Source organism: Oncorhynchus kisutch, linkage group LG23 (assembly GCF_002021735.2).
Source record: "Oncorhynchus kisutch isolate 150728-3 linkage group LG23, Okis_V2, whole genome shotgun sequence".
In the NCBI taxonomy this organism is placed as follows: domain Eukaryota; kingdom Metazoa; phylum Chordata; class Actinopteri; order Salmoniformes; family Salmonidae; genus Oncorhynchus; species Oncorhynchus kisutch.
In genome coordinates this window covers 9,434,627-9,449,476 of record NC_034196.2, presented here as the reverse complement: position 1 = coordinate 9,449,476, position 14,850 = coordinate 9,434,627, and the positions used below count along the sequence as shown (strand labels likewise).

Here is a 14,850-nt window from a genome sequence, read left to right as displayed (position 1 = left end):
ACCACCCTCTCCAGATACACACTGTTGTAGTTCCTACCTGGACCACCCTCTCATAGACACACACTGTTGTAGATCCTACCTGGACCACCCTCTCCAGACACACACTGTTGTAGTTCCTACCTGGACCACCCTCTCATAGACACACACTGTTGTAGATCCTACCTGGACCACCCTCTCCAGACACACACTGTAGTTCTTCTTCTGGTTGGCTTTGAGTTTCTTCAGAGCAACACGCGTCTCTCCGATGAACTCATTGTGACCAAACTTGTCCATATCACTCACTGACAGCCTGGAAGCAGGAAGAGGAGTTCTATTCTCTTTTTTTTTTTTTTTTACATCGTTTTGTATCATCACCGAAGAGTTTTTATTCTCTTGGTTCCCTTTAGACCTGGGAAATCTAACTGATGTAAATGGAGAGCCAGGGAACTAAACTAGGCCAATATCAACGTAAACGTTTTCATTTCAGATGACCCAGTGGGTGACACATATACAGTGGTGTTATGTGGTATGGGCGAGCCTGCCTGTATTTACCGTAGTGTTTTGCGCTGCATGTCGTCGTCAGTGATACCATGGTACACCAGAGTCTCATTCCACACTGGGTTCAGAGTGCCCTTCAGTGTCTTAGTACGCAGCTTGTTAGACTGTGGAGACGGGAGAGAGAGGAGAGGGGGGAACAGGAAGAGGGGGAAACGGGGAGAGGGGGAAGACAGGGAGAGGGGGGGGGGGCAGGGGAAGAAATAGAGCAGAAGACAGGGAGACAGATGGAGAGGGAGAGAGAGACAGAGAGACCCCACAGAGCCCCACGACAGCAACAAAATTAGTCCCAACCAAAATAATGAGAAAACAAAAAGATGATTACTTGACACATTGGAAAGAATTAACAAGAAAACTGAGCAAACTAGAATGCTATTTGGCCCTAAACAGAGAGTACACAGTGGCAGAGTATCTGGCCACTGTGACTGACCCAAAATGAAGGAATGTACAGACTCAGTGAGCAAAGCCTTGTTATTTGCACATCATTACAACACTGTATATAGACATAATGTGACATTTGAAATGTCTTTATTCTCTTGGAACTTCTGTGAGTGATACAAGTCTGTGTCAACAGGCAGCAGAAACAGGCCTACTACAACCAGATGTGTTGGAAGTTACCTTACTGGCACCAGGTAAGAGGTGCAGCTTGACGTAAGGGTCTGCTAGGCCATTAGAGTCCATCGGCTTTAGGCCCTGAGAGAGAGAGATAGAGAGAGAGAGAGAGATAGAGATAGAGATAGAGATAGAGATAGAGATAGAGATAGAGATAGAGATAGAGATAGAGATAGAGATAGAGATAGAGATAGAGATAGAGATATAGAGAGAGAGAGAGAGAGAGAGAGAGAGAGAGAGAGAGAGAGAGAGAGCAGAAGAGTAGAAATGGAGAATATCAACCTAAAGATAAACCATTCAAGCATGTCACTGAAGCTAGCGGTGTGTGTGTATACCTTGGCTTTGACTATATTGCAGTGCAGCGCGTTGCTCTCCTGTTCATAATGCAGAGTGAACTCCAGTAACCCCAGGGTGGCTGATGCGGACAGAACAAAAGAACATCATGCTCAGATTGGTTCCTACACCCAACACACACACACACACACACAGAGAGAGAGACAGAGAGACAGAGAGACAGAAAGACAGAGAGACACAGAGAGAGAGAGAGAGAGAGAGAGAGAGAGAGACAGAGAGAGAGAGAGAGACAAAGAGACAGAGAGAGAGAATAACAGAACAGAGAGGAAGCGTGTATGTGTGTGCATTAGAATATGTGTTTCATATGGTTGGTCTACAATGTCCCTGCTTGGGAACCAAATTTCCCAGTGGGCTAATAAAGACTGATGGTGACTGTATGCACACGGTGTGTAGAGGGTCGTGCTTAGTGACAAGGTAGAGGAAGTCATCAAATGTCTGAAGTGACTGAAATCAATAAAAAGGTACATGTGTTATAGAAGGACACACACTTACTGGATTCATCAGAGTCATATTCGTTGTCATCGTCCTCGACAGGAGCGGGGGCTGGGCATGCTACCAGGGTGGGTTTGGGGGCAGGAGTGGGTTTCTCCTCCCCGACTGGAGTTGAGGCTCTATCCTCCCTCTGGTGAGGGTTTCTGCTCTCCTCGGGCGCAGGGGCTGAGGTAGAGAAACGCCGCTATTTAGTCAGTCTCAATCTCCAAGTAGAAGGGATTATGCATCTGAGCGGTTGGTGGTAACAGGTAGGCAAACAAAACCAAAGCAGTTATTATCCATTGACTGCTTTTAGGGTGGGTAAGGAAAAACATGTCATTTTGTAATTTGGGCGAGCTGACCCTACAATCCTACCCTGTGGTGTGACTGAGTCAGCTGGAGCTGGCGTGTTCTCTCTCCCCCTGGCTGTGGGAGGTCTGGAGCCTAACTTAGACTGGTTCTTCACCAACTCTTCCTGCACAGCAACGCCCCCTAGTGTCTGAGCAGAGCTATACCCCTCTGGGTCCTGTTGCTCTGGGCTGGAGTACGGGGGCTCATCGGTGGGCTCTGAGACAAGATCGGAGAGAGGAAGATGACATGTTGAAATACCCAACAAGCTTTTGCATGTACCTCTCATGCAAGTCCAACGAGTCGTGAAATCTTAATGCTTGTTTCCACTGCTCACCTTGGTTTTCTGTGTTGGAGCAGCAGTTACCCTGCTGCTCCTGCTGCTCTGTGCAGTCCTGGGCACCAGCGTCTGGCTGGTAGATGGGCTGGGTCTGGGTACAGGCATAGGGCTGGGTACTGGGCTGGTGATGGGTGGGGTTCAGGGTACGGGGGCTCTCTCTACCTGTCCCTCTGGGCCTGGAGATGGGCAGGGGAGCAGGGAGGACCTTCTGGGGTTGGCCCTTAAAGAACCACGCTCCAGAACGCTTCAACATCTAGACATGGAGAGAGAGATGGAGAGACAGAGAAAGAGAGAGAGAGGAAGAGATGTAGAGAGAGAGAGGGGGGGGAGAGACAGAGAAAGAGAACATTTGATTAAGAGAGTGAGATTGAGATGGAGTGAGAGAGGAGGGGTAGCGTGCTTAGCAGATGAGTTATCTCACATTGGACTGACAGGTAGGGCCATTTAATTAAAGGTTCCCTGGGGAGCGGTATGTGTACTATTGCTGCAGAGGTCTATGTTCTGTAGTGGAGCCCCAGACAAATGTTACCATAACAGGGTACGTCTCAGTTAACCTGAGGGAGATGGGAGCTAATCATTCACTAAACAGCACTAAACAATACTGTGAAACGGGGTGACTAAGCCAACCCCAAAAATAAAGTGCGAGTGTGATTAAGTCTGAACAGCTGAACCCTTCTCTCCCCCATACATTTTGATTGTGATGGGACAAACAAACACAATATTTTCAAATTATTTATTAACATGGAGGTGTATTCGTGGAGTATACATTAAAACGACATTTGTTTTGGTCTTCAACCTATAATTTCTCTATCATTCCACCCCTCCTTTCCTCTCTCCATCTCGCTCTCTCTATTTCCCCCTCCTCTCTCACCTCTTTGTGCTCGCTGCAGATCCTACAGACCCACACAGGACATGACGACCGGCTGTTGTTCTGAATCCCACACTTACTGCACATATGCTGCGAGCAGAAACACACACACACTTACTTAAACCAGAGTTATTTTTATGATACACTCATAGAAGAAAAGGTGCTATCTAGAACCTGAAAGGGTTCTTTGGCTCTACCAATAGGAGAACCCTTTGAAGAACCCTTTTTTGCTTCCAGGTAGAACCCTATTGGGTTCCGTGTAAAACCCTTTCCCCCGGAGGGTTAAACATGGAACCCAAAAGAGTTCTACCTGGAACCAAAAAGGGTTCTACCTGGAACCAAAAGGGTTCTCCTATGGGGACAGCTAAAGAACCCTTTTGGAACCCTTTTTTTCTGAGAGTGTAGGACAAATGTAGGCACAGTTTGGGAGCTAGACAAAGAGAGCGACAGAAAGGATTTAGGAGCACATACCAGACTACTGACAGAATCAGCTCTGCTCAAAGCAACATGAAGTAGTAAGTCGAACAAAAGAAGACGAGAAACCACAGAGACCTACAGGACTTGGACCTCTGATAACTGTCCAGACTCTCTACATAGCTCTATTATGTGTGCTAGTTACCTTCTTGCAGTGGGAACAGAGTACGGAGTTGACTCCCTGCTGGCCAAATGTCTCTCCACACAGCAGACAGCGAGAGTGACCATCTCCACATGCTGTTTTCTTCATACTGTCCAACCTAGTGGCAAAACGCCTGCAGAACACACAGACACAGTTACAGACACAGTTACAGACACAGACACACACACACACACACACAGTAAATACACGCAACTCACATCAGACTGCCAGACTCACCATCTGGCCATGCTGTCTTTTGTCCAGACAGGTCGCCGACCACATAGAGTGGAGAGATCAAACACACACACACAGTTTTGTCTCTTTCTCATTTCCCCCCCCTCTCCCCCTCCCCCTCTCTCTCTCTCTCTCTGTCTCACCCGATCCTCTCCTGCTCCATGGCCTCCATGGTCTCAGCCCGAGCCAGAACACTGTTGATGATCTCCTTCTCTTCGTCTGTTAGCTCCACTTCCTGAGGACCTCCTCCTCCATGGAATCCACTGTGCCGGTGCATCCTGCTGACTGACCTGACAGACAGAGACACGACACACACTTACAACGTCATACACACACATCAGAAGAGACACACCTGCACAGCCACTTACAGACCTAACATGCACAAATCCGAGGACAAACACACATCAGAGGACACGGCACACTCAAATGTAGAAAAGTCAACTGTCGCCTCTGGAGTGATGTGTACTCTAGGTTCAATACTACCGAGTAGTACTCAGGGCTCAATACCCCGCTACTAGTAACTGAACATGCCTCTAGATGTTTTCACTGAACAGGCAACAGAGGCATACAACATTATCATCGGCTAGATTAGAACACTGTCACGTAGGATACAGCAGGGGACCCCTCGCAGCAGGGGACCCCCCGCCGACCCCTCGCAGTTTGGGAACTACTGCTTTAGATCAATGTTTCTCAATCCTGGCCCTACCACTACACACCTGATTCAAGTCAAAGGCTTGATGAGGAGTTGATTAGTTGAAGGAAGTGTGTGAGTGGTACAGTAGGGCAAAAACAAAAATGGCACCCTTTGGGTCCCAGGACCAGGATTGAAAAACTGTGCATTAGATCAGTGTATTTCAGCATTTGCTGTGGGTCACCAGGACCAGGGTTGACAAACAGGGGTCTAAACGACTATTGAGCAGACAGGACTGGTGCTACCCTGGTTTTGAATTGAAGAACTGCTGTACCAAATGTCTTGGGCTGGGAGAGGTAACAGCAATTAGTGGTAGGTGGGTACTTTGCTTCTGTAATAGTTGGGGAAACATTGGTGCTGAACCCTGACCTGTTCACCGGACGTGCTGTTTCGACCCCCCCCCCCCCCTCCCTCTCTCCTCTCTCTCTGCCGCACCTGCTGTCTCAACCTTTGAATGCTTGGCTATGAAAAGCCAACTGACATTTACTCCTGAGGTGTTGACCTGTTGCACCCTCTACAACCACTGTGATTATTATTTGACCCTGCTGGTCATCTATGAATGTTTTAACATTTTGAAGAACGACCTGGCCTTCATGGTCACGTTACTCTTATACTCTCCACCCAGCACAGCCAGAAGAGGACTGGCCAGCCCTCAGAGCCTGGTTCCTCTCCACCCAGCACAGCTAGAAGAGGACTGGCCACCCCTCAGAGCCTGGTTCCTCTCCACCCAGCACAGCCAGAAGAGGACTGGCCAGCACCCAGAGCCTGGTTCCTCTCCACCCAGCACAGCCAGAAGAGGACTGGCCAGCCCTCAGAGCCTGGTTCCTCTCCACCCAGCACAGCTAGAAGAGGACTGGCCACCCCTCAGAGCCTGGTTCCTCTCCACCCAGCACAGCCAGAAGAGGACTGGCCAGCACCCAGAGCCTGGTTCCTCTCCACCCAGCACAGCCAGAAGAGGACTGGCCACCCATCAGAGCCTGGTTCCTCTCCACCCAGCACAGCCAGAAGAGGACTGGCCAGCCCTCAGAGCCTGGTTCCTCTCCACCCAGCACAGCCAGAAGAGGACTGGCCAGCCCTCAGAGCCTGGTTCCTCTCTAGTTCTTTTCCTAGGTTCCTGTCTTTGTAGGGAGTTGTCCCTAGCCACCGTGCTTCTACATCTGCATTGCTTGCACTTTGGGGGTTTTAGGCTGTATAAACACTTTGTGACTGCTGATGTTAAAAGGGCTTTATAAATACATTTGATTGAATGATTGACACGGTGTGTGTTCATTTAAGTATACAGGATATCTACAATATAGCCATCAGCATAACTGATATCAAAGCATCACCAAGCTGTTTGCCCTGCCCCTTTTCCACTTTGTTAGCTCTCTCTCAATTCAATTTAAGGGCTTTTATTGGCATGGGAAACATATCTCTCTCTTTCTCGCTCTCGCTCTCACGCTCCCCCCCCCCCCATCTCTCTCTCCAGCCCTTTCTACCCTTTCAGAATGTTCTCTCCCTGATGATTGGAAATGTCAGGGGTTGCCGTGACAGCGGGCAGTTTGGCAACCTGACTGATTCCTGTCATCGTGTGTGTGTGTGTCTGCGTGTGACATTGGTGGGTTGAGGCTGAAGTGGGGGGGGGGGGGGGGAGGCACGTTCTACAATGGCATGAGACTGACCTCATCTCTCACACACATTGTAAGACATCACATAAAACCAAAAAAATGCCCACTAATACAGGACTAGCAAAAGGCCCAGTGCACTACTTTTGTGAATACCTTTTTTTCATTCTGATTTTTCAGAGGGTGCTTCAGTACCCTCAGCATCCCTGCTTCCTGTGGCTATGTGTGGGTCAAGACACTTATATCACTCGTGTAGCCTATTATACTCAAAGAACCAACTTTGTGGCGCACACACACACCACACACACACACACACACACAATTGAGTCGGGCTGGTTGAAGTGGTGTTGTAAATCAATTGTCTAGATCAGTGTAAAGGGGTGGGGACAGAATGGTTATCTGATTCCTAATGTCGTCCACTGAGAGGGAGGACATGCGACAGTTGAACATGATGTAATTCTCAAACACACACACATTGTGCAGGGCTAAAGGGGCTAAGATCAAAGCCAGAGACGTGACTGAAGGGAGTTAGTCAGTAGGATGACACGCAAGGAAATATGATGTTAATATATATATACAGTGGGGCAAAAAAGTATTTAGTCAGCCACCAATTGTGCAAGTTCTCCCACTTGAAAAGATGAGAGAGGCCTGTAATTGTCATCATAGGTACACTTCAACTATGACAGACAAAATTAGAAAAAAAATCCAGAAAATCACATTGTAGGATTTTTTATGAATTTATTTGCAAATTATGGTGGAAAATAAGTATTTGGTCACCTACAAACAAGCAAGATTTCTGGCTCTCACAGACCTGTAACTTCTTCTTTAAGAGGCTCCTCTGTCCTCCACTCGTTACCTGTATTAATGGCACCTGTTTGAACTTGTTATCAGTATAAAAGACACCGGTCCACAACCTTAAACAGTCACACTCCAAACTCCACTATGGCCAAGACCAAAGAGCTGTCAAAGGACACCAGAAACAAAATTGCAGACCTGGACTAGGCTGGGAAGACTGAATCTGCAATAGGTAAGCAGCTTGGTTTGAAGAAATCAACTGTGGGAGCAATTATTAGGAAATGGAAGACATACAAGACAATCTCCCTCGATCTGGGGCTCCACGCAAGATCTCACCCCGTGGGGTCAAAATGATCACAAGAATGGTGAGCAAAAATCCCAGAACCACACGGGGGGACCTAGTGAATGACCTGCAGAGAGCTGGGACCAAAGTAACAAAGCCTACCATCAGTAACACACTACGCCGCCAGGGACTCAAATCCTGCAGTGCCAGACGTGTCCCCCTGCTTAAGCCAGTACATGTCCAGGCCCGTCTGAAGTTTGCTAGAGAGCATTTGGATGATCCAGAAGAAGATTGGGAGAATGTCATATGGTCAGATGAAACCAAAATATAACTTTTTGGTAAAAACTCAACTCGTCGTGTTTGGAGGACAAAGAATGCTGAGTTGCATCCAAAGGACACCATACCTACTGTGAAGCATGGGGGTGTAAATATCATGCTTTGGGGCTGTTTTTCTGCAAAGGGACCAGGACGACTGATCCGTGTAAAGGAAAGAATGAATGGGTCCATGTATCGTGAGATTTTGAGTGAAAACCTCCTTCCATCATCAAGGGCATTGAAGATGAAACGTGGCTGGGTCTTTCAGCATGACAATGATCCCAAACACACCGCCCGGGCAACGAAGGAGTGGCTTCGTAAGAAGCATTTCATGGTCCTGGATTGGCCTAGCCAGTCTCCAGATCTCAACCCAATAGAAAATCTTTGGAGGGAGTTGAAAGTCCGTGTTGACCAGCAACAGCCCCAAAACATCACTGCTCTATTTTTTTATTTTTTTATTTAATTTTTTTATTTAACCTTTATTTAACCAGGTAGGCTAGTTGAGAACAAGTTCTCATTTGCAACTGCGACCTGGCCAAGATAAAGCATAGCAGTGTGAGCAGACAACAAAGAGTTACACATGGAGTAAACAATTAACAAGTCAATAACACAGTAGAAAACAAAGGGGGAGTCTATATACAATGTGTGCAAAAGGCATGAGGAGGTAGGCAAATAATTACAATTTTGCAGATTAACACTGGAGTGATGAATGATCAGATGGTCATGTACAGGTAGAGATATTGGTGTGCAAAAGAGCAGAAAAGTAAATAAATAAAAACAGTATGGGGATGAGGTAGGTGAAGAAGGGTGGGCTATTTACCAATAGACTATGTACAGCTGCAGCGATCGGTTAGCTGCTCAGATAGTTGGTGAGGGAGATAAAAGTCTCCAACTTCAGCGATTTTTGCAATTCGTTCCAGTCACAGGCAGCAGAGTACTGGAACGAAAGGCGGCCGAATGAGGTGTTGGCTTTAGGGATGATCAGTGAGATACACCTGCTGGAGCGCGTGCTACGGATGGGTGTTGCCATCGGGACCAGTGAGCTGAGATAAGGCGGAGCTTTACCTAGCATGGACTTGTAGATGACCTGGAGCCAGTGGGTCTGGCGACGAATATGTAGCGAGGGCCAGCCGACTAGAGCATACAAGTCGCAGTGGTGGGTGGTATAAGGTGCTTTAGTGACAAAACGGATGGCACTGTGATAAACTGCATCCAGTTTGCTGAGTAGAGTGTTGGAAGCCATTTTGTAGATGACATCGCCGAAGTCGAGGATCGGTAGGATAGTCAGTTTTACTAGGGTAAGCTTGGCGGCGTGAGTGAAGGAGGCTTTGTTGCGGAATAGAAAGCCGACTCTTGATTTGATTTTCGATTGGAGATGTTTGATATGAGTCTGGAAGGAGAGTTTGCAGTCTAGCCAGACACCTAGGTACTTATAGACGTCCACATATTCTAGGTCGGAACCATCCAGGGTGGTGATGCTAGTCGGGCATGCGGGTGCAGGCAGAGACCGGTTGAAAAGCATGCATTTGGTTTTACTAGCGTTTAAGAGCAGTTGGAGGCCATGGAAGGAGTGTTGTATGGCATTGAAGCTTGTTTGGAGGTTAGATAGCACAGTGTCCAAAGACGGGCCGAAAGTATATAGAATGGTGTCGTCTGCGTAGAGGTGGATCAGGGAATCGCCCGCAGCAAGAGCAACATCATTGATATACACAGAGAAAGAGATGAGGAGATCTGCATGGAGGAATGGGCTAAACAGTTTGTAAAAACTTTGTGAAGACTTACAGAAAACATTTAACCTCAGTCATTGCCAACAAAGGGTATATAACAAAGTATTGAGATAAGCTTTTGTTATTGACCAAATACTTATTTTCCACCATAATTTGCAAATAAATTCATTAAAAATCCTACAATGTGATTTTCTGGATTTTATTTTCTCATTTTGTTTGTCATAGTTGATGTGTACCTATGATATAAATTACAGACCTCTCTCATCTTTTTAAGTGGGAGAACTTGCACAATTGGTGGCTGACTAAATACTTTTTTGCCCCACTGTATATATATATATATATATATATATATATATATTTAGATCAGTGTGTGTGTGTGTTGGTATGTTAGAGTTTGATGGGAACTCTTATCCTCTGACACACCACTACAAGTAAACTTGTCACTGTAAGGACTTCTGTTAAATTAACGCTTTACAGGGCTGGGTGACACAGGGACTTGTGTGCGGGCTAGTGCATGTGTGTCTGTGTGCGTCTGTGTGTGCACGTGCACTTGTGTGTGTTCACGCGCAGTGTGTGTGTGCGATTGCCTGCATGCATGCTCGTGCATATGCATACTCATGATTTAAGGTCATCTGAATCAGGAAGTACCTGCAGGGGAATGGAATAGCACAGGAGGATACATCCCTTCTAACACCCTGAGAGAACAGACCAGTCATGAAGAGCACTGGACTGAACCTGCACCATAAAATCAAAGACCTCTGCCCTCCTCTAGCTCACTCCAACACACACATGAGCGAACACACACACACAGGCGCCAGGAGTAAGTTACAGTAGACAAGTCTTTCATCTCGGGAAGAAGATTGAAAGCTGTACGTAGAGTCCATTTGAAATAACATTTCTGTTCGATTTTTTTTCTCTTTCCAAAAATAAAAAATAAATGTATGTTTTCAGTTCGCATCTGGTTTGAGTCTGATTTTAATGAGCCAGGTGGTTTTATAACAATATACTGTGTGTATGTTTGTCTTTGTGTGTGTGGTGTGTGTGTGGGTGTTTGTTTGTGTGTGTAGGTGCATCTATCTGTCCTCAAGCTGGTCTGTCCTCTGCAGCTGCTGTCACAGACACACACGGCACAAGCAACACCCACACACAGCACCCGTAACACACACGGCATAAGCAACACCCACACACAGTGAGCTGAGAGAGAGGACCTGTCACTGTGCATCTATCGACTGACACTGTCCCAGGGAAAAGCATGCACGCACACACACAAATACACACACACACACACACACACACACACACACAGCCCAAGGAACTGCAGTCTAACTGCAAACTGAAGTGAAGTAAAAGAAAACGGAGGCATTTTAGCTCCACGAGACAGTGTGGGTCGACTAAGGACAATTGCTGTTCCCTGGGCTGTGTGTGTGTATTTGTGTATGTCTGTATGTTTGTGTTTGTTTGTATTTGTGTGTGTGTGTGTGTGTGTGTGTGTGTATTTGTGTGTGTGTGTGTATTTGTGTGTGTGTGTGTGTGTGTGTCATGCCAGGGGCTAGCTAGGTCTGGCAGACTGTGTCATCCTCCTGTGTTTTCCTGTCATGGAAAAAGGCCTTTCCCTCTTGTTTCTTTACGTTTCACGCTAGAAATACTGTTGAACTCTAATTACATTGAATAAATTCAAAGACAAATGCCATGGAAATGGGACGTCAAACCCTTTTCCATGTCCTAATTTGCATAATGTAGGATTTCATCCATAAACATCTGCAGCTATTCATCATTTCCTACATGGGTGAGGCTGTCGTTTTGTCTAGACCTGGGTTCAAATACTATTCAGGGTATTTCAATTACTTTCAAAGACATTTGGAAGTAAGAACTTCAATATATTTTCTTTGAAAACACAAGGAGTTGAATATTGGAATGTATTTGGAAATACTCAAATACACAGACAAGTGTATATTCAAATATAAATATTTCAATATTTCATATTTTTGAATCCAGGTCTGTTTGGAATTTGAAATAATGTATTTGGAAATAAGTATTTTGTATACATATTTTTTTTAGTTAGCTTTTATAGAAAAATTACTATTTGATTTGGGCCAGATTATTTGAAAATACTAAAATACACAAAAAAACAAGTATTTACACAACAAATAATCAAATACACATCTATTGAACCCAGTTCTGGTACTGTCAGGCATGTAATGCTGCAGTCGTAGAATTAGAGGGTTATTCCTGTCACGCCTGCTCCCACTCTTTCCCCTTCTTCTCGTCTCCAGCGTCGGTCCTTACATTCTGAGTTCAACCACTTCTAATTCTATGGATTTTCCACTGCCTCAGGAATCCTAACAGCTCTGGAAAACCTCTGTAGTCAATCAGTTTGTCTATACACCAACTGGCTAGTTTATTAATAACATCTAATACCGTCTAGTACCGTGTCGACACCCCTTGCCTCCAGAACAGCCTGAATTCTTAGGGGCATGGATTCTACAAATCGGAAACGTTCCATAGGGATTTTATTTTACCTTTATTTAACTAGGCAAGTCAGTTAAGAACAAATTCTTATTTTCAATGACGGCCTAGGAACAGTGGGTTCAGGGGCAGAACGACAGATTTGTACCTTGTCAGCCCGGAGGTTTGAATTTGCAACTTTCCGGTTACTAGTCCAACTCTCTAACCACTAGGCTACCCTGCCGCCCCATGTGATGTGGGTCCATGCTGACGCGATGGCATCAGGCAGTTGCTGCAGATTGGCTGGTGGTACAACACCGCCACCAGCCTGTACAGGTGTCCCTGGACTCATGCTGCTTACGCCAAATCCTGACTCTGCCATCAGCATGACCCAACAGGAACTGGGATTCATTGGGACAATGCAATTGTTTTCCACTCCACAATTGTCAAGTGTTGGTGATCGCGTGCCCACTGGAGCCGCTTCTTGTTTTAAGCTGATAGGAGTGGATCCTGGTGTGGTCGTCTGCTACAATAGCCCATCTGTGACAAGGACTGACCAGCTGTGCATTCCGAGATGCCGTTATGCACAACACTGTTGTACTGTGCTGTTATTTGCCTGTTTGTGGCCCGCGTGTCAGATTGCACAATTCTTGCCATTCTCCTTCGACCTGTCTCATCAACAAGCTGTTTTCGCCCACAGGACTGCTGCTGACTGGATGTCTTTTTGTTTGTCGCCCCATTCTCGGTGAACCCTAGACACTGTTGTGCATGAAAAGCCCAGGAGGTTTCTGAGATACTGGAACCGGCACGCCTGTCACCGAAAATCATACCATGCTCAAAGTTGCTTAGGTCACTCGTTTTGTCAAGTCTAACATTCAATCGAACAGTAACTGAATGCCTCGAAGCCTGTCTGCCTGCTTTATTTAGCAAGCCACGGCCACGTGACTCAGGGTGTGCAGGAGCCATCCACTTTCGTGAACGGTACCTAATAATATATACAGTGTATTCGGGAAAGTATTAGGACCCTTGAACTTTTCCCACATTTTGTTACGTTACATACAGCCTTATTCTAAAATGGATTAAAAAAATTGAATAGACATCAATCCACATACAATACCCCATAATGACAAAGCAAAAACTGATTTATTAAACATAAAAAACAGAAATACCTTATTTAAGTAAGTATTCATACCCTTTGCTATGAGACTCGAAATTGAGCTCAGGTGCATCCTGTTTCCATCTATCATCTTTTAGATATTTCTACAAATTGATGGGAGTACACCTGTGGTAAATTCAATTGATTGAAAAGTTTGTGGTCATACGCACATCCTTAAAAACATTGGTGCTGGGATAATAAAGAATACTAGTATAGAACAAGAAGGCCCGCACACTGTTAAAGCTCCCAATTCATCACTTTATTGACAACGTTTCGATCCGAAAGGGATCTTCGTCAGGTCATACAAACAAACTGACAGATCACATCACAAAATATATAACATTTCACCTCACATAACCATTGCGGACGGTGGGTGCAAAAGCAATTTGTGCATCTCTAATAATTGAATAACAATGAGATAGGTACATGTAAACACAGCAAAAAAAGAATCGTCCTCTCACTGTCAACTGCTTTTATTTTCAGAAAACCTAACATGTGTAAATATTGTATGAACATAACAAGATTCAACAACTGAGACAAACTGAACAAGTTCCACAGACATGTGACTAACAGAAATGGAATAATGTGTCCCTGGACAAAAGGGAAATCAAAATCAAAAGTGACAGTCAGTATCTGGTGTGGCCACCAGCTGCATTAAGTACTACAGTGCATCTCCTCCTCATGGTCTGCACCAGATTTGCCAGTTCTGCTGTGAGATGTTACCCCACTCTTCCACCTAGGCACCTGCAAGTTCCCGGACATTTCTGGGGGGAATGGCCCTAGCCCTCACCCTCCAATCCAACAGGTCCCAGACGTGCTCAATGGGATTGAGATCCAGGCTCTTCGCTGGCCATGACAGAACACTGACAAATCGCGCACAGATTGAGCAGTATGGCTGGGGGCATTCTCATGCTGGAGGGTCATGTCAGGATGAGCCTGGAGGAAGGTACCACATGAGGGAGGAGGATGTCTTCCCTGCATCTCATCATTTAGATTGCCTGCAATGACAACACGCTCAGTCCGATGATGCTGTGACACACCGCCCCAGACCATGATGGACCCTCCACCTCCAAATCGATCCCGCTCCAGAGTTCAGGCCTCGGTGTAATACTCATTCCATTGACGATAAACAGGAATCCGACCATCACCCCTGGTGAGACAAAACCGTGACTCATCAGTGAAGAACACTTTTTGCAAGTCCTGTCTGGTCCAGCAACGGTGGATTTGTGCCCATAGGCAACATTGTTGCTCGTGATGTCTGGTGAGGACCAGCCTTACAACAGGCCTACAAACCCTCAGTCCAGCCTCTCTCAGCCTATTGAGGATAGTCTGAGAACTGATGGAGGGATTGTGCATTCCTGGTGTAACTCGTGCAGTTGTTGTTGGCATCCTGTACCTGTCCCGCAGGTCTGATGTTCGGATGTACCGATCCTGTGCAGGTGTTGTTACACATGGTC

At 46.0% G+C, this 14,850-nt stretch overlaps 1 protein-coding gene across 1 annotated transcript in view; it reads right to left on the bottom strand.

Moving 5' to 3' along the window:
- Positions 1 to 14,850, bottom strand: part of LOC109868190 (rabphilin-3A) — a 42,711-nt gene that overhangs the window by 7,804 nt on the left and 20,057 nt on the right. Inside the window, exons 2-11 of the mRNA XM_031802766.1 lie at positions 4,521 to 4,667; positions 4,147 to 4,276; positions 3,531 to 3,617; positions 2,657 to 2,912; positions 2,347 to 2,538; positions 1,993 to 2,157; positions 1,482 to 1,561; positions 1,153 to 1,227; positions 532 to 641; positions 163 to 289 (exon numbers count right to left, since the gene is read on the bottom strand). Of these exons, the coding sequence (XP_031658626.1) occupies positions 163 to 289; positions 532 to 641; positions 1,153 to 1,227; positions 1,482 to 1,561; positions 1,993 to 2,157; positions 2,347 to 2,538; positions 2,657 to 2,912; positions 3,531 to 3,617; positions 4,147 to 4,276; positions 4,521 to 4,654 (1,356 nt within the window). The 5' untranslated portion in view covers positions 4,655 to 4,667. The remainder of the gene's footprint in view (positions 1 to 162; positions 290 to 531; positions 642 to 1,152; positions 1,228 to 1,481; positions 1,562 to 1,992; positions 2,158 to 2,346; positions 2,539 to 2,656; positions 2,913 to 3,530; positions 3,618 to 4,146; positions 4,277 to 4,520; positions 4,668 to 14,850) is intronic.